General features: G+C 35.7%; 1 protein-coding gene across 1 annotated transcript in view; it reads right to left on the bottom strand.

Annotated features, from left to right (window-relative positions):
• The window catches only part of LOC150075318 (structural maintenance of chromosomes flexible hinge domain-containing protein 1-like), a 736,477-nt gene that overhangs the window by 249,817 nt on the left and 464,255 nt on the right, over positions 1 to 22,405 (bottom strand). Inside the window, exons 34-35 of the mRNA XM_090388445.1 lie at positions 7,824 to 8,029; positions 4,822 to 4,937 (exon numbers count right to left, since the gene is read on the bottom strand). Of these exons, the coding sequence (XP_090244571.1) occupies positions 4,822 to 4,937; positions 7,824 to 8,029 (322 nt within the window). The remainder of the gene's footprint in view (positions 1 to 4,821; positions 4,938 to 7,823; positions 8,030 to 22,405) is intronic.

Here is a 22,405-nt window from a genome sequence, read left to right as displayed (position 1 = left end):
GGTATCTATGCCTTGTCTTTCCAGTGCCCGAAACATTGCCTTATGCTGTATGGAGTCAAATGCCTTTTCATAATCCACAAATGCCAGGCATAATGGTGTTTTATATTCATTTGCTTTCTCCATTAGCTGTGATATTACGTGAAGGTGATCCATAGTTGAGAATCCTGTCCTAAAGCCAGTTTGCTCTTTCGGTTCATTCTCATCAAGTATTCTTTCTAATCTGTTAGTAATGACCCTTGTGAACAACTTGTAGATGTGGGATAACAAGCTAATTGGCTATAATTTCCAATTTCTGATTTATCTCCTTTCTTATGCAGCAAAACTATGATTGCATTATTCCACTGCTTAGGCGTCACACCTTTTCTAATGCACTTTGTGAAGAGCCTTGCCAGTTTTTGTGTTATGTCTCCTCCTCCCAATTTTAACAACTCTACATCCCCCGGGGCTTTCCAATTCTTCATTTTCTTCAATGCATGTTCTACCTCATCAGGAAGAATATCGGGTATGTCATATGTGTTGCTACTTTGCAATCCATCTTCCCCACTGCTGGTATCATTTCCTCGCTCCTTGTATAATTCTCTATAGTAGTCTTCTGCTATTTGAATTATGCCTTCTCTGCTGTTTATAAGTACACCATCACTATTCTTCAGTTTCAGTATCATTTGTCTTTCTGTATTACTGCTCATGGCTGCTGATTTAAATCCTTTGTTTTCCTTTAATGCTTTTTCTACTTTTCTTGTGTTAAATCTTCTTATGTCCTCTCTGAGTCTCTTTCTAATGGCTTTGCATAACTCAGTATACTCAATTTTCTTCCTGTCAGTGTTTTTCTTGCTCTTCATTTGTTGTCTTCGGTTCATCATGACAAGTGTTTCTTGACTAATTTTTTCTTCTTTAGATTTCTGTTTCCCTATAGGTTTCTTGGGCTTTATCACTTTCAGAAAGTTGTAATATTCCTCGTCAATATCTTGGTCCTGAGCAGTCTGCAGAAGCTCAAACTTGTTCTTAAGTTCCAGTACATACTGCTTTTTCTCCTCCTCTGTTATCTCAAAGACCTTTGTATTATTTACTCGAGTCAGTTTTTTCCTTTCCTTTCCTACATTTATATCAAGTGTACATCTTACCATTCTGTGATCACTTCCAACATTTACCTTATTCAGGACGGTAACATCTTTTACAATATATCTTCTGTTAGTGAGGTTGAAGTCGATTTCATTAGTTGTTAATCCATTTGGACTCTTCCATGTCCACTTTCTGTTCACCCTTTTCTTGAAAAAAGTGTTCATTACTGACAGTCCTTGAGATTCTGCAAATTCCACAAGTCTTTCACCTCTTTTATTTCTTTCACCAATTCCAAACTTTCCTATAGTTCCTCTTTCTGCGCTGTTTTGCCTTTTTCCAACCTTAGCATTGAAGTCCCCCATAATAATAGTGTAGTGGGTTTTCTGCTCATCTAGAAGACTCTCAATTTCGGTGTACATTCCTTCAACCTCTTCATCATCATGGCTCGATGTTGGTGCATAAATCATTATAATCTTTAGCTTGTACCTCTTAGAAATCTTGAGTATTAGTCTTGACACCCTTAGTGATGTACTTTTGAATTCCAAAATGTTGTTTTTAAAATCTTTATGGTTGTCTCCACCTTCACTCCTTTATGGAAAGGAGTGAAGGTGGAGAAACCCAACTCCACCTTCACTCCTTTCACTGTTTCCATTGGTGTACAGCAGATTTCCACTTGATAAACTTATAAGTGATTCATTTCTTCTTCTTGTTTCAGACAAACCGATGATATTCCAATTCACATTTTCTAATTCCTTTTCCAGCTCTAATATCCTGTCTTCACCGATGAGTGATTGTACGTTATAACAGGCCAAGTTCAGTTTCTGTGCATGGCAGCCTGGTCGTACCCAGAGATTCTTAGCACCCTCTGCTTCTACTCTGATCCTCTCGCTGCCGTAAGAGGGAGAGTGAAAGCTGCTGGGGACTGAGGGCCATTTGTATTGTTGTGCTCTCATATGCTGGAGGGTTTGGTCTTTTCCTCTTCACGCTGACCAGGCGTCTTGAAGAGAACCACTCTACACGTTCGTTGCCACCTAAGTGACATAACAGGGCTTACCATCGAGAAGGTGTGCATGAGTGGATTTTAGGGAGGCAGGCCAACCGGACTTCTCCTAAATCTTCTGTAAAGAGAGATATTGGATCCATCAGTGTTTTAAGCTGAGTGTCTGATAACACACAGGATACCTGTTCCCCTCTAAGCCCCCTTTAACCTCTGCTAGGTTAAAAGAAATAAATACAGTGGATTCCGGTTATTTGGGCCAACGGTTAATCGGGGAAGCTGTTTATTTGGGTCAAATCTTAAAAAACAGAACCCAATTGAGAAAATAGCCAGGGTTTACTTCGCTTAATTGGGACAAAATGATGTTTAATCGGGGCAGGAGACCTGTAGGTTAGGGCAGCACTGTAGATTACCCTACGATTGTCTCCAACCGTACCACGTACAGTCAGTCCTAGTATAACACGTGTTTACACTACACGAATTCGATCATACGCTATTTATAAATAGGAGTATGATATCTTATATAACATGAACCAAATTCGATTATACACGATTCGCCTTTGTGTTTACACGAAATCACAGTTAAACGTGGAATCACCCCAACTGAACGCAACACGATAGGAATGAAGAGAAGATTCTGAAAATGTATTTATGTGTTTTATATCAGTGAAGGGGAAACACATTTCACCATATTAACGTAAAAACTAACACAATTCCAGCTATCGGTATAATCGCAAATGAAATTAGATTGAGTTTACTACCAGTTTATAACAGATTACACTAGCAGGAACGCAACTGGAAATTGTTTTTATTGTTTTATGGTAGTAACCCTTAGAAATGTGCTTTAGTAAAATGTGAGGTGTTAATAGTGGGTCTCTGCCTTCACGGTGTTGTTTATTCAGTTGCTACACGTGCCCAGCTTTGTTTATGTGTATGAAGTGTGCCTCCTCGTTTTGTAATTGTGCTTTATTCCCTAAAAAATGAGTAAAATACTTAAAAGGTGTTAAAAGGAAGTGTCCTGGTGAAGACACTGCAGATTCAGAGAGAAAAAGAAAAGCAATATCGATAAACAGAGGCGGATAGTGTCAAAAATTCTTACCCGGGAAAATTTATAGTGACCTCATACTATGGTTTATGGACAAAATCACACCAGCTTCTGGTCCACTGGGGTTTCCCTGGTAAGGCTTATGGCCAGTCCGCCTCTGTGGATAGAGGAAAAATATGAAATTGTGAAACGCTTTGAGCGAAATGAAAGACCATGTGATACTGCACGTGCTACAGACCTAAATGAGGCAACGCCGAGAATTACAAAGAATGCAGAGGGAAAAAAAAAAAAAAAACAACTTTCATACCAGGAACAATTCAAAGTGTAATTAAAATCCATTAGATTAAGACACAACGAATTGGAAGAGATGGAACGGCTGTCATCTGTTTGGATAGAAAATCAAACTAAAAAACAAGTTTGCTTACGATAGAAGCAAAAGCATTAGCAATATTTTATTACGTAATAGTCGTAATAAAATACTTACATATTTTATTACGAATATTTATTGTGGTTGGTAATGTTATGGTTACAAATGTGTGTTCAATCTTGAATGGTCGGCACCTAACCCTATTTTTCACATAGGGCCTGTTGTTTATATTGCACGATTTTGCATTGCACGACTGTTTCTAGGAACATAACTATTGTGCTATACAAGGACTGACTGCTGTAGTTCGGTCAGATTTCTGGAGGTGACAACCATAAAACAATAAAAGCAATTAGCAGTCACCTGTTTATTGGGCTTTTCTGTTAGTGCAATTTATCATAAACGGATAGTAAACTCGATCTTATTGAATTTGCGATAATACTGACAGCTGGAATTATGTGGGTTATTATGGTAAAATGTGTTCACACTTCCATGGAAATCTTCAATCATATAAAAATAATAATTTTCAGAATCTTCTCTTCATTCCTATTTTTAAAGCTTTGTAACTCGTTACTTCATTCTCACTTGTGCGTATTGTTACTTGCAATTTGTGTGTGCCATGTTTTTTGTTATTGATTGCTTATCTTTTTACTGTTTTAAATTTTAACCCCCACCCACAAATGTCAGTGAACAGAAATGTCAACTAGTTTAGTTAGTATGTACATATTACAGTACGTATTAATTATTCCGATTATCACGTATATTCTTCCGAATTTCACGTATCATTTAATTTTTTAATTGGTAAGGTAATAAAGGGTAAATTTGTGCTTAATATATCTTTGCTTTTATAGCCTGTGGATAATATTCCTCCTATTTTCACTAATTAGAATCGCTGTTTAATAGAATCAAAATTCAATTCACAAACGTGATCACAATGACTGGCGCTTACTACACATCGTATAGTGAATGGTACTTTACTATGGTGAGTTCGTTGTAACGTGATTTGATTGTACAGTGAACTAACTGTAAAAGGGAAGGGGTACTTTGTATTTTTAACTATTTATGTGAAACTTCGGATAATTGAGGCAGCCGCTTAATCGGGCCAAAATGCACTAGTCCCAATGTGTCCCAAATAACCGGAATCGACTGTACCACTAATAAATTAAAATGTAAATAATTCAAATATGTTTTTCTTCAGATTTTCAAGATTTATACAATGCACAATTTCAAACATTGGACTACTTTTAATATTACATCAACGTCTTTAATTACTAAAACAAATACAATTAAACGTAACTTTGATTAACTTTTTAAATCTACTTCTCAGGTAATTACACAAACTTAATAAAAATTTACTTTGTTAGGAATCCTGTTATTAAGCCCTTCTGCTTTCCAAATGTGTAAGGTGAACTGGGATGCCTTTACAGTCCTTAGCACACCACCATCTTCTGCCAAAATAGACACACTGAATTCTGGAAAAAAAACATAATAATAATAAAATATTTTCATTACAGATACAGATTTATTTAAATAAGTTTTCATTATTTACTATGCAAATATGACCAAAATTTACTTAATTCAATCCCATTAGAAAAAAGCAACATTATTAATTCTCATGTTCTGAGTTAAGACCAGTGTAATGCTAGTGGATTAACAAAGTATAGAGTTATGCATTTATTGTAATATAATCATAGAAGGGCATCATGATTCAAAATGCAGGTAATCAACTGCTCACTGGTAAAAAGGAGAGTTCTCTGCATTAATTAAACATAGGAACTAACTGAAAATTAAAATAATTTGGAAGATTAAAATTGTATATTTTAGAACAACCCTATTTAATAATTAGTAACTAAAATAGTTAATAAATTTACTGTGTGTTTACATTACAGCTAGTTTTTTGCCCACATCAAGACACAAGGAATAAAGAAATTACATAAACTAGAAAGATCACAAAAACTTGTCTGGAGTTTTTGGAACAAAAGTCGTGCAAATCTGCATTTTCTGAGTGCTATGGAGGTTATGTCATTGGGTAGACAGTCCATCGACAGAGGTGCTAGAGTGGGTTAACTTCGAGGTCATCCAAGACATCACAGATCCCAGCTCATCTTAATGGCCAAAAAATGGGCTGAGCTCCTGGGCTTTTGGAAGAAGAAAACTCACTGTAATCTGTAGATTGGAATTCTGCTGTTGTAGTTGAGTCTATTTGGATTAGTCTCCTGGATAGTGCACTGCAGGCCTCTTGTTCTGGAAGGTAGGGGTGCAACTGAAAGTATTTGAAAAACAGAATGTGAGGGAAATGATGACTCCCCATTTCTGCTGATGTTCTTGCATTATATGTTCTTGCAGTATATTGAATAATTAACTTATTTGTAGCCTCTGCATTTTTAGTGTAGTCCTTGGTTTATATATTGGGATCCTGGAGTTCAAATGGGTTTCACTTATGCTGCGAAAAGCAGTGTTACTTCCTTTCAGGTTACCCAATCTTGTATGACTGTCATGATCATTCATTCACGGGTGGAACTTGTGGTAATACCAGCCAATGCAGCATTTGCCATATTGACATTCAACCAGATATTCTGTTTTAGTTTCCTTGTGTCTGTGTGGTGCACTTGGAGTGTTTAAGGCAAACCCGACTACCTCTTTCCCTACACCGAGATGAATGGAAAAGTGATGCTGGATATTCTGGTGACAGCGGATTTCTTATGATTGTTAAAGAGCAAAAGAGGCATTTAAGAAATTTGCGAATATGGAGGAATGATGCTGAATTTGTAGTGTTTAAGTGGTTTTGTTGGCATGTATGGGACAGTTGTGTTTAGTTATTGGCATAACATAGGAGCTAGAGGACATTCCTTCACACAAATTCTTCCTCTATAAATTTCAGAAGCAGCATCCTCGATGCAATAAAATCACCTCATAAATGTAAAGTGACATTTTAATTGAACATTTAGTTTTATTAGCATGTTTATACTGATTTTATATTGCAGTGCTTCAAAAATAGTTTATGTAAATAAGGAGGAGGCTGTCCTGGGCATCTTGAGTTGAACAATGGACAGAACAAGAATCTCTGATAATTCAAAAGTAAGTCAAGATAAAGTTGATAATCCTCACTATTTGTAAGCATTACCAACTGGCATTATGGTTATCACTCAACAGGTGTGAGCTGGAATTGCTGATATCAAAACAATACTATCACTTAATCATAATAATTTGATAAATTTATTTTTAAGATAATTTTGCTAGGAAAAGAGCAGAAAGGTACTTGGGCCCCAGATTTTTGCAATTAGAGTATATAAAGTTTCATTCTCTAAATCAGCATTTCCCAAACTGGGGTGCGTATACCAGTTCCAGGAGGTCCATGAAACTTTCAGAAGGTATCAAGTAATATGTGTTTATTTTCTTAAAAAATATACTGACAGAATCACAATGAATTTTGTTATAGAACATTACTTATTTTCGATATGATTAGTATATATAATTGTATACATATTTCAAATTATTTGTTCTATGTATAGCAAATTTATGATTAATAAAGTTATTATTATTATATATCTGTATAAGAATAAAGTTGAGTTGTTTCATACATTAAACTTTGAATTTTCTTTTCAGAAAACCAATTCATATGCCGTGCTGTGTTTCTTATGTCTGTTAATTTTGTGTGTTCTATGGCCGACTTGTCTGTTTTTGCTGGACAAAAAAACCCCAGTTTCTGGGGTGAAAACCTTGCTACCTACGCCTGAGACTGACTAATCCAGCCCATTAAAGTTTCTTGCATTATACGGGATACAAACCCAGGCCTTTTCCACCTGCCGTTGGGAAGACGGTGACAATACCACTGTTCTACCCACACAGTTTTGAAGGGGGTCCACAAACTTGTTTTAATTTTTGAAGGGGGTCTGTAAATCTAAGTAGTTTGGGAACCGCTGCTCTAAATCATGATCTGCAATAGTTAGTGAGGATTTTTATAAAGTTTAGAAGTATTCATTGTAAAAACGAATAACTATGGAACTCAAAAAAATATATAAATAAATAAAAATAAAATTAAAATAATTAAATAAATAAGTGACGAATCATGTCTGAAAAAAGAGGGTGATGAAAGAGATGGTAAAATGTTAATTTAGCTGCAACTGAAATCAAACAACAACTAAGGTAACACTGCTTGTAGATTATCCTCAGTGAATGAAATCTCAAGTTGGACCTACACAGATTTTGAGTATGTGTGTGTGTGTGTGTGTGTGTGTTTTCTGAACTTGTAGGGAAGAATAAACTTTAACCTGCTGATATAAACTAGCACAACTGTATTTGTATTCTTAAAATAAAATAGTAAAATTAAATTCTGTTATATTTAAACACATACAAACCTGGTAGTAGTTCTCCAGCTGTAAATACTGTCTTGTTATCATAGTTTACCCTAAGGTCAACAGGTTTAGAAGGATCACATGGTATATGTAATTTCAATAAAGGACCTATTATGACATTACGACCACAGAAAGCTTTTGTACAAAGTGAGAAAATACCCCTGCATCTGTAAGTGCATATCTTTTCAGGACATTCTCCAGGTTGTTGGCTGGGGAGAAAAAAAAAAAAAAAAAAAAATATATATATATATATATATATATACACGGAGAGAGAGAGAGAGAGAGAGAGAGAGAGAGAGAGAGAGAGAGAGAGAAATTTGAATATATTTTTATTCATGAATAACATACAGAAAAATATAAATAAATAATAATAGCAGTAATTGATTTCTCTCAGAAAGTTTAAATATTTCATGAAATACAGTAGCTGTAAAAGTACCAACACTTTTCTTTTAATACTGGGAACTTAGTTTATAACCTACCTGTACATGATTGTTTTGGTGTTTCAATTGTGATATAATGAAACAAAAATAAAGGTTGTTGATATTTATCCATTTATTTGTATGTAATAAATGGATACAATAAACAACAAGGTTTGATCAAAGAGTTTGGTTAATGATCTTATAAATCTTTAAGACATAGTGGTAGCTAAAAGATTGTAAGTGGGGGAGGAGGGGTTGCAATATCTTTTGAGTATGTTCCTACCAAGCTAAGGTGCTGTTCCATGCCAGTCTAGCAGAAAGCTGCATTGAATGAACACTTGTTTTTCTCATTTGTTGCATGCACCAAAAATTATAAAATGTAAACTGGGAAATTCAGCCATGGAAACACATGAAATGCATATTACAGTCTACAGGGATGATACTATGATGAAAAATGCTTTAAAACAGTTTTGAAAGTTTCATAAAGGAAATTTTTCACTTTAAGTTGAATACAGAAAGAAGTGATTGTTCACCAACATCCCAAAACATCAATGAAGTCTGAACCATCATTTGTTTAGGTTAATGACTGCCCATAAGAAATGGCTGATGTATCTTTCATTTGATTTGGTTTATGCCATTTGATTGACGACTTGGATAAGAGGGAAGTGAGCACCAAGTTTGTTCTACACATTCTCATTTGAGATCAAAGACAGAACTGAGCCCTCGATTCATTGAGCTGTTTAAGTAAGATGTGTCGGATCCTGCACTTTTAATAAAAATTATAACAAATGTCTTTGGCTTATAGAAATAACTCAGACAACAAGATTCAAACCTCAAAATAGAAAGCATCATTACCACCTAAGCCAAAAAATGCAGTCATGCAGATTGCATTTTTTGACAAGGGGATGATGGTTTCAGAATTTGTTCTACGAAGTGTCATTGTTAATTCAGCCTACTACCAAGAAGTTAAAATGGTTGGGAGATGCAATTCACTGTAAAAAATCTAAAAATTGACAGAGTGGTTGGCTCCTTAACCACAAATATGTGTCATGCCACACATCAGTCACTGTGTAGCAATTTTTGATCCGCAAGTCTATTCCTGTTCCTGTTGTGCCAAACCCACCTTATTTGCCTGATTTTACACTATACAAGTTTTGGCTATTTCTAAAATTAAGACAGTACATGAAAGGAAAACAATAAGTCAATTCAAGAAATTTAATCAAACACAATGGACTGCCTAAAGGCATTCACAAAAGAGGATCTTCAAATTTTGAATCAGTAGCATGATGGAACAAGTGTGAGGTCACAAGATTATACTGAACTATATTAACAATGTAAATAATGTTAATAAGACAAATTAATTTGACTAAACTGAATAAAATTAATTTTTTGCAAGTCATCAGACCCTTCTGATCAAACCTTGTAGATCCTCAAACTACTGTTTATCATATCACTAATCCAAATTAAGCTATCATATAAATGGATTAATATTTTATATTATTTACTTTTAATTCATTTAATACTTGTAATAAGCAAATTGAAGATCACAGAATAAGCAGTTTCAACCATCTTTTATAATCCTCTTTTTCTACACAACAATCCCACTCCCTTCACCATATATTTGACACCTGTATGCTAATCTGTGGGTGCCTGCTGTAACACATTTAGAGAACTAAATGAGTTTTTATTTTTAGTTTACTTTATTTAAAATTCATTAATCATTCTGATTAATGTATATATACTGTGTATTGTGTGTGTGTGTGTGTGTGTGTGTATATATATATATATATATCATTGGTGCAAGAAAACAAGCTTATAGAGCATCAGAGGGGGAAAAAACCAAAAAAAAAAAAAAAAAAAACCTACACAACACCTCCCATTTCACCTATTCATTCCCTCTAATAGTTTGTCTAGTTCTTCCTTTAATTTATTTACACTATCAACTTCTACAACAACAGATGGAAGTTTGTTTCAGCAATCACCTACTGGCTAAAGGCAAACTTCCGCACATCTATTCTGCAACTGCTCTTCTTCAATTTGAATTTGTGCCCCCTCACATGCTCAAGCCATTCAAAGCCTTATACACCTCACATCAGATCACCTCACTGGTGCTTAGTCTCCAGACGCTGTAATTTACAAAGCTTTGTTCCCCTCACCAATCTCGTTGTCCAGATTGTTAGTCCTATGAAAAGTAAAGGAGAGTAAGAAGAAACAAGAAAAGAAGAATAATAAAAGTTTAAAGAAAGTGAAAAACTAAGTATGTTATATTTATTTAAAATTAAAATAAAATGCAACCAATAATTACATAAGAAAATAGATTAGCAATAAATTAAAATTTAAAAGTCAAAAGAGGTCAAGGAAGAATAAAACATAATATAAACATCAATATAAAATGAAAGATAGATTATTATTGCCAACATTACCAGTGAACTATAGTCTATCTGGGACAACATAGCATCTTAAACTTTTATACCAATGTATATATAAAAAAAAAAAAAAAAAGGAGTCCAAATGAACATATGATATTGTGCAATATGCTAGTAGTACAATTCTAATTAAAAATTGCAGCTGTCGTATGAAGGGTAGTCCCAATGTTAAATTAAGTAATTGTAAATTTGTATTATTGGTAGATAAGGTGTGGCGGAGGGACAAAAAAACCAAGGTATGCTGAGAAATATGGCAGACTGTAAAATAATTAAGATAGAAAGCAGCTCTCTATTTTAATTAATTTGCAAAGATAGCCATAGAATAAGACAGAAAACATGGTTTTCTGCCCATTAAATGTACATAATATTAAGCGTATGATATACAATTAATCAATCAATTCAAATAAATTAGAAATACACTAATCTAAATTAAAAATTTACAATCATTTACACAGTTTTGGGACTACTGCCGTTTCTAATTAAAATTACACTACTAGCACATTGCTAGGTACCATATATTCATTTGGATTCTTCTTATTCATTGGCATCATGGAGGTTTGAAATTCCGTTGTCCCAGACTGATCATATACAGCTGTAGTCCCCCCAATTGAAAGGATAGATTATTGGCAATAATAAACTATTCTTTCAATTTATACTGATATTTATAATATCTCTCATTCTTCCCTAACCTAATTTGACTTTTAAATTTAATTTTGAATTTTAATTTAATACATATCTACATAACATCATTATTAATAGCTATAAGTTATTTCTAATTTATTTTCTTATGTAATTATTAGTTGAATTTTATTTTCATTTTAAATGTATATAATAATATACTTAGTTTTCCAATTTAAACTTTTATTTTACTTCTTACTATATTATCCAGTACTTTTCACAGGAATAGCCAATCTATATATTGACCATTACAGTGAACTACTGAACTATCTATTTTCATACTTCAATAATTTTTAATCCTATATATATAGTAAACTCACATTATAGCATTCTTGCTTATATACACTCTTTTAGCATTCTGGCATCTTTTAGCATTCTTATAACATTTTAGTCCCACAATCAATCCAATGATTGATTGTGGGACTAAAAGTATTATAAAAAATAATTTAAGTGAAGTGGCATGCATATTTAATGACTACATTACACCCATTTAAAATGCTTTCCCACTTATATCACTCTTTTTTTAAAGGTATAAATTTAACATATAAAGCTAGATATAGCCTTCCTTCCCTTAACTTCCTTTGATTTTTGGTTTTGGGAAATGGATAATAGAGAAATTTACAGCCTAAGAATTTGGTGTTTTCTCATTTATCAATGCATTTGCACACTCTTCTGTGCTTCTTTTACTTTTTTCTTTTTGTTTGTTAATTCATTATTATTCATCTGCTTTCCTTGCTAATACAGTAATCAGTGTATGTGTGTGTTTTCAACATGGCATAAAATTTGATTTCAAGATATCTTTTTAAAAAATTTAATTTTTAACTGAATGCAAAAAAAAAAAAAAAAAACTTTGAAGGGTCTGAAAGGTAAGCATAGTACATTTAAGTGAGTGCAATACATGTTTTTTTTAATTCACATATACACCATTTCTTTATAAAAACTACAAAAAAAAAAGAAAAAGAAAAAATCAATGCTATCTACTAAAATAATGATGAAAAGTGAAAAATAGTTTTCACAAAAGTGGGGTGCTCCACTTAGTGCTTATTGAGGCAGATCCCTTTGAAAGTTCTATAACAGGAGTTTACTGAATATATTACTTTTACATTTATGTAAATTAGAGTAAAATTTGTGAGCAGGCGTGTGCATGTTGCTAATAGGTCAAGTTTCTGCCAAGTTTTTCTAATATATACGTTTAGTTTTGTTATTAGTGAAAATTTCATCATTATTAATCTATTAGAGTTAGTGCTAGTGCTAGCCTAGTAAAATTTAAACGAACATCTGTATACTAATGATAACTGGCTAGTGACTACGTTAGTCGCTCTCTGTTGATTATAAATTCTCAACAGCTTTGAATAGATTAATATTTAATCAGAATAATATTTTATGCATACATGTTTCTATTAACCTTATCCAGCATTACTAAACTCTTATTCAATAAATATCTAATAAGTAAATTTTTGGTTGTAGATGCACAACAATGCCTAACAGGCAAAGTAGTAGTCAAGCAGTGGATATTTTCCGTCTAACGTTCTCAGCTGTTGTAAAGTGAAGTCAAGCTGGTTACATAGTGCAATTAGCAAGAGCAGTTCACATTTAGTTACAAAGATTACTGAAAGAGATATCACACACTTTTGCATGAATTGCAAGTATTGAACAAGGTAATATCCTAAAACTCACTCTCTTGCAGGAATGTACAATTATACATAATAAACAACAATGCTTATTTAAATGTACTAATGTGAGCTTGTGATTTGAGCAAATATATATTTAGATTACTTATGTAAGCCTAAAAACTCGTTATTGTTCATTCATTTCTTGTTTAGTCTTTTCTATTAATACTGCAAAAAAGTCGACTTTTTGCTAAGATATTACAATTGTAAAGGAAATCGGATAATGTCCAACTGATTGTTAGAGTTACACAACTCTAATGTTTTATCAGCAAAAGAGTATGCTTAACATTACATTTTTTTTTTTTTTTTTTTGTTAGTCATTGGCTTCTGTGGCTGCACCTCCCAAAGTTCTTTGCATTTACTCTGATCCAAGCCCGAGGCGGGATTCAAACCCGTGACCTTTGGGTTGCCAGGCAGACACTTTACCCTCCTGGCTAGCCCAGTCGGCTTAACATTACATGAAACAATTGCATTCTGCAAGAGAAGAGTTGCAAAGAGAGAGATCAATGACAATGAAATATATAGATAATATAGGAAGAAAGGAGGAATTTTAAAAAGGTTAGCGTAATAGCAGAAGCTATGTAAAAGGAAAAATAAAGCTGAAGAAATAAAAAAAAAAAAAAAAAAAAAAAAATGTAATATGCTGAAACTACAGATTGTATTCAGAAAACATGATTTTGAAACCAGAACCTGTACATATAAATCCTTACATTTTTGCATAAGAATTTTGTACAATTATTTAGGAATGAACTTCACACAACAGTTGCTATTTATTATGCTTTTATTGGAAAGTTCAACTTAGAAGTAATATCATGAGCAATATTAATGTGATATATTTTTCTTATTCAATGAGAGATTATTCTATAAATTTTAGACTGATATATATAATTCTGGCATACTTAAATGATCATATAACGCATGTATTTAACAGAAGTAATTTGAAAGGTTATGCTAACTGTTTGTGAGAAAAGAATATAGCCAAGTGAATTAATTTGAAGTAACTTGTGCAAGCCGATTTCTTATGCCTGATAATAACTCTGCATATATATAATTAGTAGCATAATCCTTACACTAGCTTCACTCAAGATGATAATTTGTCTGCATTCTTTCTTTAACACTTTGCATGAACTAAAAAAGTAATTTATAAGAGCCAGTGCATGATAAAGAAAAAGGGGAAATTAGGCGCCTCCGTAGCCAGGTGGGAAGGAGCAGCAGTGCGTAGCACATGCTTCTTGATTAGACCGGGGTTCAAGCCCGTCACCACCAAATACGGAGGATGCGGAAAGGTCAGGGAATGACCACCGCATATCCCGGAGCAATATGGCCTTAGTTGCTAATGCTCCTAAAAACTAAATAACATAACAAAAAGGGGAAATCAAAACTCAAAGTATTTTTTTTTCCGAATAAGTATACTGTCTTAGCAAATTAAGTTATTTGCAAAGTACAGCAGAACATCGATTATCCGAACTAATTGGGACTTAGGTGGTTCGGTTAATCAAATAGTTTGGATAATCAAACATACATGAGAATACCCAGTTTATACGAAACAAAGTGTAATTAGGCCTGTAATTAAATTATGGTATGCATGATTATTACTACTGTATTTTGAAATATGAAGTATTATAAAAAATAATTGATTTAGGAAATGATTTGTAAATAATAACCGAAACGTTTCGAAGAAACACTGTATATTATATTTATTTTGAACTTACTTAATTGTTTTTCATGGTTTCAACAATAAATCACACTTTTTTTACATAAAGAGAAATAAATAAACTCAAGTAATTGCACACAAATGAAGGGTATAATGAATCTTGGGAAGGTTTAATTAAAATATGTAATCTTGAATTTTTCTTTGAACCATGCAAGATTGTCTTTTTTCCCCTGCGAGGTCTCTCATCTTCTCTAATAGCAGTGTCTCTGTAGAACTGCATTCAGACTGTTGCTCACACCATGCCAATGCAGTTTCTAGTCCGGTGAAGGTCTCTGTATGAGTGGGCCTGCTCCCCACTTCCTCTGTCATCAAAATCACCTTGGTTCACGCATGTTCTTCATCCTGGACTAATGCAACAATTTCTTCTTTGGTTAAAATAAGATAACCAAGATCATCAGCCTTGTTGTTTAACCATGCTTCTGCATCAGCTTGCCCCCACACTTGGAAAACCCAGGAATCCCTTGAAATAAAGTTACAATCTTACCTACATCTTTATTCGAATCTTGAACATGTGTGACCATCTCTTCGGCAGCGCCCCAAAGTTTATGCCATGCCTTTTTCTGATTTACCTCCGACAACACGTTCCAGGCATCTGCTAACATAGAGCAACAATGATGAGCTTCTTTGAAAATTCAACCACACTTTCTTCATCTCCCTCTGGTAGCAGCACGCGATGCAAGACTTATTTTTGTACATATTTTTTTAGTTTTTCTATAACACCTTGATCCATTGATTGCAGCAGAGCTGTAACATTTGGCAGTAAAAACCTCAATTTCCCGATGCCTCTTCACACCTGGAATAAAATCTTAGCTAAACCAATCCAAAAAAATGTTGAAATTCATCCAAGCATTTTTCACTGCTTTATATTGTACTGGTAGGCACCTTTAAAGCATCTTGGATTCTTGAATTTTCCAATCACAAACAATGGTAAAACATTGTTTTACCATTGTGTGTGTGTGTGTGTGTGTGTGTGTGTACAAATGCCCACTTGCATTTGTACACACACACACACACACCATAACTGTAGCATGCTGTTTGTTAGCTTCGAAACCAGGAGCAGCCATTTCACGTCGCAATGCAAGTGATTTAAGAGGGAGTGACTTCCAATTTAGACCAGTTTTATCTGCATTGTAAACGTTATCCTTGGAAAACCTTTCTTCCTCTGCCATTTTCAGAAAAGATCTGAAAAGCTTTTTAACTCTTGTAATGACAAATTAGGACTATTTCTATGCTACACTGCATATATCTTTGAATAAATAATCACAAACCTCAGTATACATGTTGTGTACTGAGGACTCACAGATATGGAACGTAAAGGAAATGGAAACCAGACCACAATGAATGGGTGATCCAATTCTGATAAAAGTTGGTGATAGAAAGTGTGGTTATTAAATAATGAGACTGGTGCAATAAAATAAATACTGTATAATGAAATACCAGCATTAGCATATGATGCAAGAAAGCAAGCTTACACAGCATCAGCCCAAAAAAAAAAAAAAAAAACAACAAAAAAACAATTTATTTAAGCCAACTTACACAACGACAGATGTAAGTTTGTTCCAGCAAACAACTACCTGCTGTCTAAAAGCAAATTTCCACACATCTATTCTGCAACCGTCTTTCCTGAATTTAAATTTATGCCTACTGAAGTGTGTAATCTGAGCAACAAGAAGAATCCCATCAACAATTTGAGCTTGCTCTAAACATTCAAAGCCTTATACCCTCAATCAGATCACCTAGTAGGTGCCTAATCTCTTTTCCAGCTGCTGCAATTTGCAGAACTTAAGCATTTCTTGGTAAGAGCTATATATTTCATACATTACAAATAATTGCCTTGAGCTTGCACACACACACTGTTCGATTCATTCCTTCCAAGCACAGAAACATTTCCGGAAGTCATCTTATGTAAGCCTGTTTAACAGTGATATTGAGACCCACTGAACTGTTTGTTCCTTTCTCGTATTCACTACTAAGAGAATCATCAGTGGTGCTGTGCATGGGTCAATTAGAGACTGGAATGCTGTTTCAAGCATCAGAGTGAGTGATGGATTAAGGATTGAGGATAAGATGATTCCAAGGGAAGGAACCATTGGGTATGATGCAAAAACAACTCCTGTGTCTCTTGAGGGAAGAATGGCAGCCCATTATTATATTGAAAATCCCAGAAACTTAGTGATCATTCTGTTTTTGGTGAACATGGTTAATGAACTGTTTCAACTAAATAATGCCTGCCAACACACCAGCAACATTACAAGAATGACTCTTCAAGACAAGAAGTCCTCAGATGGACTGCAAGTTAACCTGATCTGTTCATAATCAAACATGTCAGAAAAAAAGGCACTTGACCTCAAATTTGATACCTGCATTTTAAGTCCCTTAATTGAGGGTTTTTTTTTAATGAGAACCAGAAACATGAGAGGTATTAGAACCTACAGTACCATGCATGGATTGGAGGTTGAGAAGATGAAAGAAGATATTTCTTGACATTAGACCTGAACCTCTGTAGACTAATTTTCAGGAAATATGTATGAGGGAAGGTTGTTCAAGAAAACGGCAGTTGAAAAGTTGATTCAGTGAGTTTGAAGTTGGACAGTAAATGGATGTTGGCGGCACATGTTTGAACTGTTTTGAAAGCGAGAGCAGGAATTGAAGAAGCCAATTCAGAAGAACAGTGCATGGAAGTATCTGCAAAAAAGGCATGCAGCAGAAACAGTATGTCTATGAGAGAGAGAGAGTGGAGAGACTCTGTTAGAGATGAGTCATTAATTAACCTAACTGCCCTCTTCTGAATGGAATCTAGAAGCCTGAGAGAGGTTTTGGGGGCACCACCCCAGATGTGGGAACAATATTCCACGGTAGGGCGGATTTGCGATTTGTACAGAGTGAACAGTTGTTTGGAAAAAAAGTAACGCCGAGAGCAAAAGAGAAAACCAAGTTTTTTAGATGCAGAGGAAGCAATATTTGTAATGTGCTTGTACCAAGAGAGATTAGAAGTCAGGGTAATCCCCAAAGGAGATATAACATCTTGCCTAGAAATCAGAGAGTCACCAAAGATAGGAGCAGCAGAATACTTTTTTGAGATATAAGACAGGACTGAGTTTTAGACTAAGTTTTCTTTGTCCCACTGGAGAATTACCTGGGGGTTTGGCATTTAAGGAATTGGTAGTTGATATTTGAGAAGTTGAAGCTGATTGAGCAAGGCAAGGTTTCTCAAACTGGAAAGTGAAATGCAGCGTACTATCATCAGCAAAACTATGGATAGGATTTCAAGTCAATGGAAGAAGGTCATTGATATACAAGAGGAAAAGAGTGGGGGGGAAGAATTGAACCTTGGGGGACAGTAGCATTAGTGGAGGAGTTAGACGACAGAGAGCCATCTACCATCACCCTCTGAGCAGTCAGAGAGAAAACTGGATAACCAATTACAAAAAACAGTTGCCAAACCAAAATGCTTTGAACTTATTCATAAATGGGTAACATAAGTCAGAATATCGCCAGTGGATTGACACTGATGGAATCCATACTGGCGATCGTTGATTCAGACGGAAGGTTTCTAGATAGTTTAAAAGTTGCAGGTTAATTGATTTCTCCATTATTTTAGAAAAAGTAGAGGTAATTGCAATGGGACGATAACTGGATGGGGATAATGAACTAGGAAGTGTTTGGGAGGGATTTGTCACCCTTTTTAGGAACTGGCTGGATATGAGCAAATTTCCAAGCAGAAGGAAAAATACCTTTGGAATAAGAAAGTAAAAAAAAAAAAGGTGGCAAAGAACAGGAGTAAGTTCATGAGCACAGGTTTTGAGAACAAGTGGAGAAATACCATCAGGACCTGGAGCTTTCTTAGCATGAAGATTCATCAAAATTGTTCTGACATCCTTTTGACAGCAGACCACAGGTAGGTGCCTCCGTAGCCAGGTGGGAAGGAGCAGCAGCAGCAGCAGCAGTGCATAGCACACGCTTCTTGATTAGACCGGGGTTCGAGCCCGTCACCACCAAATACGGAGGATACGGAAAGGTCAGGAATGACCACCGCATATTCCGGAGCAACATGGCCTTAGTTGCTAATGCTCCTAAAAACCAAATAACAAACAAACAACTGCAGGATGCATTGAATTGAGTGTGTTGGGAATAGTGGGAGGTGTTTTACCATGATCATTAATGCACAAGTTGAAAGAAAATGGGATGCTAGCAGGTCAGCTTTATCCTTAGCTGAAGTGACAATAGAACCATCTGGTTTTGACAGAAGTGGGAGCACAGATGGGCAAAAGTTGTGGCCAATAGCTTTGGCAAGAGACCAGAATGCTCGGCTATCATTAGGGCAAGAAGCAAGTTTTCTACTCTCAGCCTGTTTAAAATCTAGTTTGGACTGATTAATAACTGCTTTAAAATTGTTGTGAGCTCTGGTGAAACTGAAGAATTGGAAACAAGCCAATTATGATATGCAATATTCTTCCCTTGAGGAGCCTTAGCACATTTATTGGAAAACCAAGGTTTAGATAAAGGACAAGATTTTAAAGTGGAGTGTGGGATAAAGGATTCCATTCCTACAAGAATAATTTCACTGACACGATCTGAGCAAACGTTGACATCAGAAGTTTTGAAACAGTAATCCAAGCAAGGAAAATAAATCTTGCAGGTCATCCAATTTTGCATTCTTGTAATGCCAAACAACATGAGGATGTAAATAGCCATGAGATAAAGGCTCCATTGGAGGAGACAATCACCAAGTTGTGATCTGAGGTGGCTAAAGGACCACTCACTTGGACCGTGTACTTGGAAGGGTTGCTTGTGAGAAAAAGATCAAGCATGTTGGCTCTATGGTTAGGATTCTCCGGTATTCTGGTAGGTAAATGAACAATCTGTGAGAGGTCAATAGTAATTGCAAAAGCTTCAGCATCTCAACCAGCTGGAGTTGTGAACATTAAAATCACCAAGGAAAATTACCTCACTGTTAGGAAAGTTGGACTGGAGAAAGTCAAGTTGCAAAGATAGGAAGTCAAAACGTTCCAAGCGATTAGTGGAATTGGGAGAACGGTAGAGACAACAGATGAATTTTACAGACTGAGACAGAGAGATTTTAAGCCAGAGAAGATCAAAAAGAGGAGATTCCAAATTACCAAGTCTCTGACAGGGAATATCGGAATGGACATATGCACAAATACCACCTTTGAGGCGAAAGGAATCATACAGCGAATAATTTGGGCAACTGAGATGAGCAGTGGTTGAATCAACCGATAACTGAGATTCTGTCAGAAAAAGTACATGGGGTTTGGCAGACTGTAAGTGGAAATGGACATCACTGAGATTAGAACTGACACCACATATATTTGTGAAATGAACTAGGAAGTTTTTGGGAGGTTTACATCTTTTCGTAGATAAGTTTGCTGTTATTTTATTATTAGTCTATTAGTTTGACTATTCGTGGTGTATTCAATAGTAAGAAAAAGTGGGGGGGATGTGTTGCATGAAGTAATGAAATTTTTGGATATGGCATACGCATGGTAAGAATGTACTCAGATCATTGACATAACATGGCCTCGACAATGGTCCCCCGCGCGCACACACTACTTGGATTCTCTCCAGTCACCATCTGGCAGAGTAGAGGCAGCAAGATTATACACTAGCTGATCCAGAAGCCTCCTAGAGAGTTACCAATAGGGTCAGTCCAGTGTACTAACTAGCAGTCAGCCTGCGAATACTGCTTTAGAGCTGTACCCTTGAAATGTACGGAAGTTTGGATCGCACCATTGTGTTTATCATAACCTCAAAATACATCTATCATACTGCAAGATTGAAGAGATGGAGGGTTGACTGGAACTTAGTCAACCCTCCATCTCGGGGAGACTAAATATGGGTTCAACCATTTCAAGCTTTCAATAAGCAAAGTGGTGTGGCATTCCTCCGTGTAGTGTGGGAGCCACACCTCCATCTCTGCTTACATTGGTTCATACCCATAGTATGCTTGTGCATAGGGGTTATACCCAGGATTATTAACAATCCCACCATTGTGAAGGTGGAAGCAGAGGATATGGTAGTCACAGACCATCCAGGCTTTGCCGAAATTGGGTCCACTTGACTTGAGTGTCACTCGAATATCAGTTCCATCAGCATTTTAGACTCCCAGGTAGAAAGCACAGTTTCTCTGGCATCTCTGGGAGAATGTATGTGAGAGCCTCAAGTACCATAGGTCCATGACTCAAGGGTACAGCTCTAAAATGGTCTTCGGAGGTCGGCTGCTAGTTAGTACACCAGACCGAACCTATTGGTAACTCTCTAGGAGGCTTCTGGATCAGCTATAGTATGAAGTCTACAACAGATAGGCTGTAATCAAGTCACAAAGGAGGTTAGGCAGGCGAAGGCAGATAATGAGAAATCTTTGGCAAAGGACGCAAAGAAAAACAGCAAAGAGTTCTTTACTTACATAAACTTGAGAAAGAAGGTTAGAAAGATTGGTTTACTTAACATAGATGGTTTGACTATTGATGATCCTGTTCAAGTAGCTGATAAACTGAATGAATGAGTATTTTGCATCCACACATGAGGAGTTATTTAAGGAGTGGAATGCCAGAAGTTTATCAAACTCTAACAGGATGATTTTGTGATAACTGAGAGCAAAGTGGAGGAGAAATTGTTGAAGTTAAACATAAAAAAGGCACTTGGCGCAGATGGAATCTATCCAGTTATAATGAAGGAGGCAGCAAGGGAAGTAAGCATCCCCTTAGCCATAATTATGACAGTATCCTTAGAATCGTCCCCATGGACTGGAATGTGCAAATGTATCCCCAATTCACAAAGGGGGTTCAAAGGGTGACACAAATAATTATAGACATGTTAGTTTTAATTCAGTTCTGGGAAAAATAATGGAGTCACTGGTTAAAGAGGTGATACAGGATCATCTAGACAAGACAGCAGCAATAGTTCAGACACAGCATGAGTTTGTTAAAGGGGAAGTCTTGTCTGACCAATTTGATTGGATACTATGATGTGGTTACAAAGGAACTGGATGCAAAAAATAATTTTGATATCATATATTTTGATTTCAGGAAAGCTTTTGGTACTGTTGTACATGGAAGACTGCTGTACAAATTGGAGCAGTATGCATTAGGGGCAAGTTACTGCAATGGATAAAGGGATGGTTGAGTAGGAGACGGCAGGGAGTGATAATAAATGACACTGCTCTACGAGGAGTGACCCAGGTTTTGGTGCCGGGCCCACTGTTGTTTTGTGTATTTATCAATGATATTGATGAAGGTATATCAGGCTTAATGTCCAAGTTTGGCAGATGATACAAAGATTGGCAGAGTTGTTAATGACACTAAAGACAGTATGCTACTGCAAGAGGATCTATAAAAATTAGGCAGATGGGCTGAGAAGTGGCAACTGAAGTTTAACATTGACAAATGCAAAGTACTGCATGTAGGTAGCAGTAACCCAAGAGAAACTTACCAACTCTGCAGTACTACACTCAGGGAGGTGGAGAATGAAAAAGACCTGGAGGTAACTGTGCAGTCAGATATGAAGTTCTCTGAGCAGTGCAGATGGACTGCCAGAGCAGGTTATGGAGTTTTGTCAATGATATAATGGAATTTTGCTAGCAGAGACAAGGAGGTGATTATCCCTTTGCATAAGGCAATGGTGAGGCCACACCTTGATTACTGTATACAGGTTTGGCGGC

This window comes from Mastigoproctus giganteus, chromosome 14, assembly GCF_048544385.1.
Source record: "Mastigoproctus giganteus isolate SK-2022 chromosome 14, ASM4854438v1, whole genome shotgun sequence".
Classification (NCBI taxonomy): Eukaryota; Metazoa; Arthropoda; class Arachnida; order Uropygi; family Thelyphonidae; genus Mastigoproctus; species Mastigoproctus giganteus.
The sequence above is the reverse complement of the archived record's forward strand: the minus strand, read 5'-3'. Positions and strand labels throughout refer to the sequence as shown.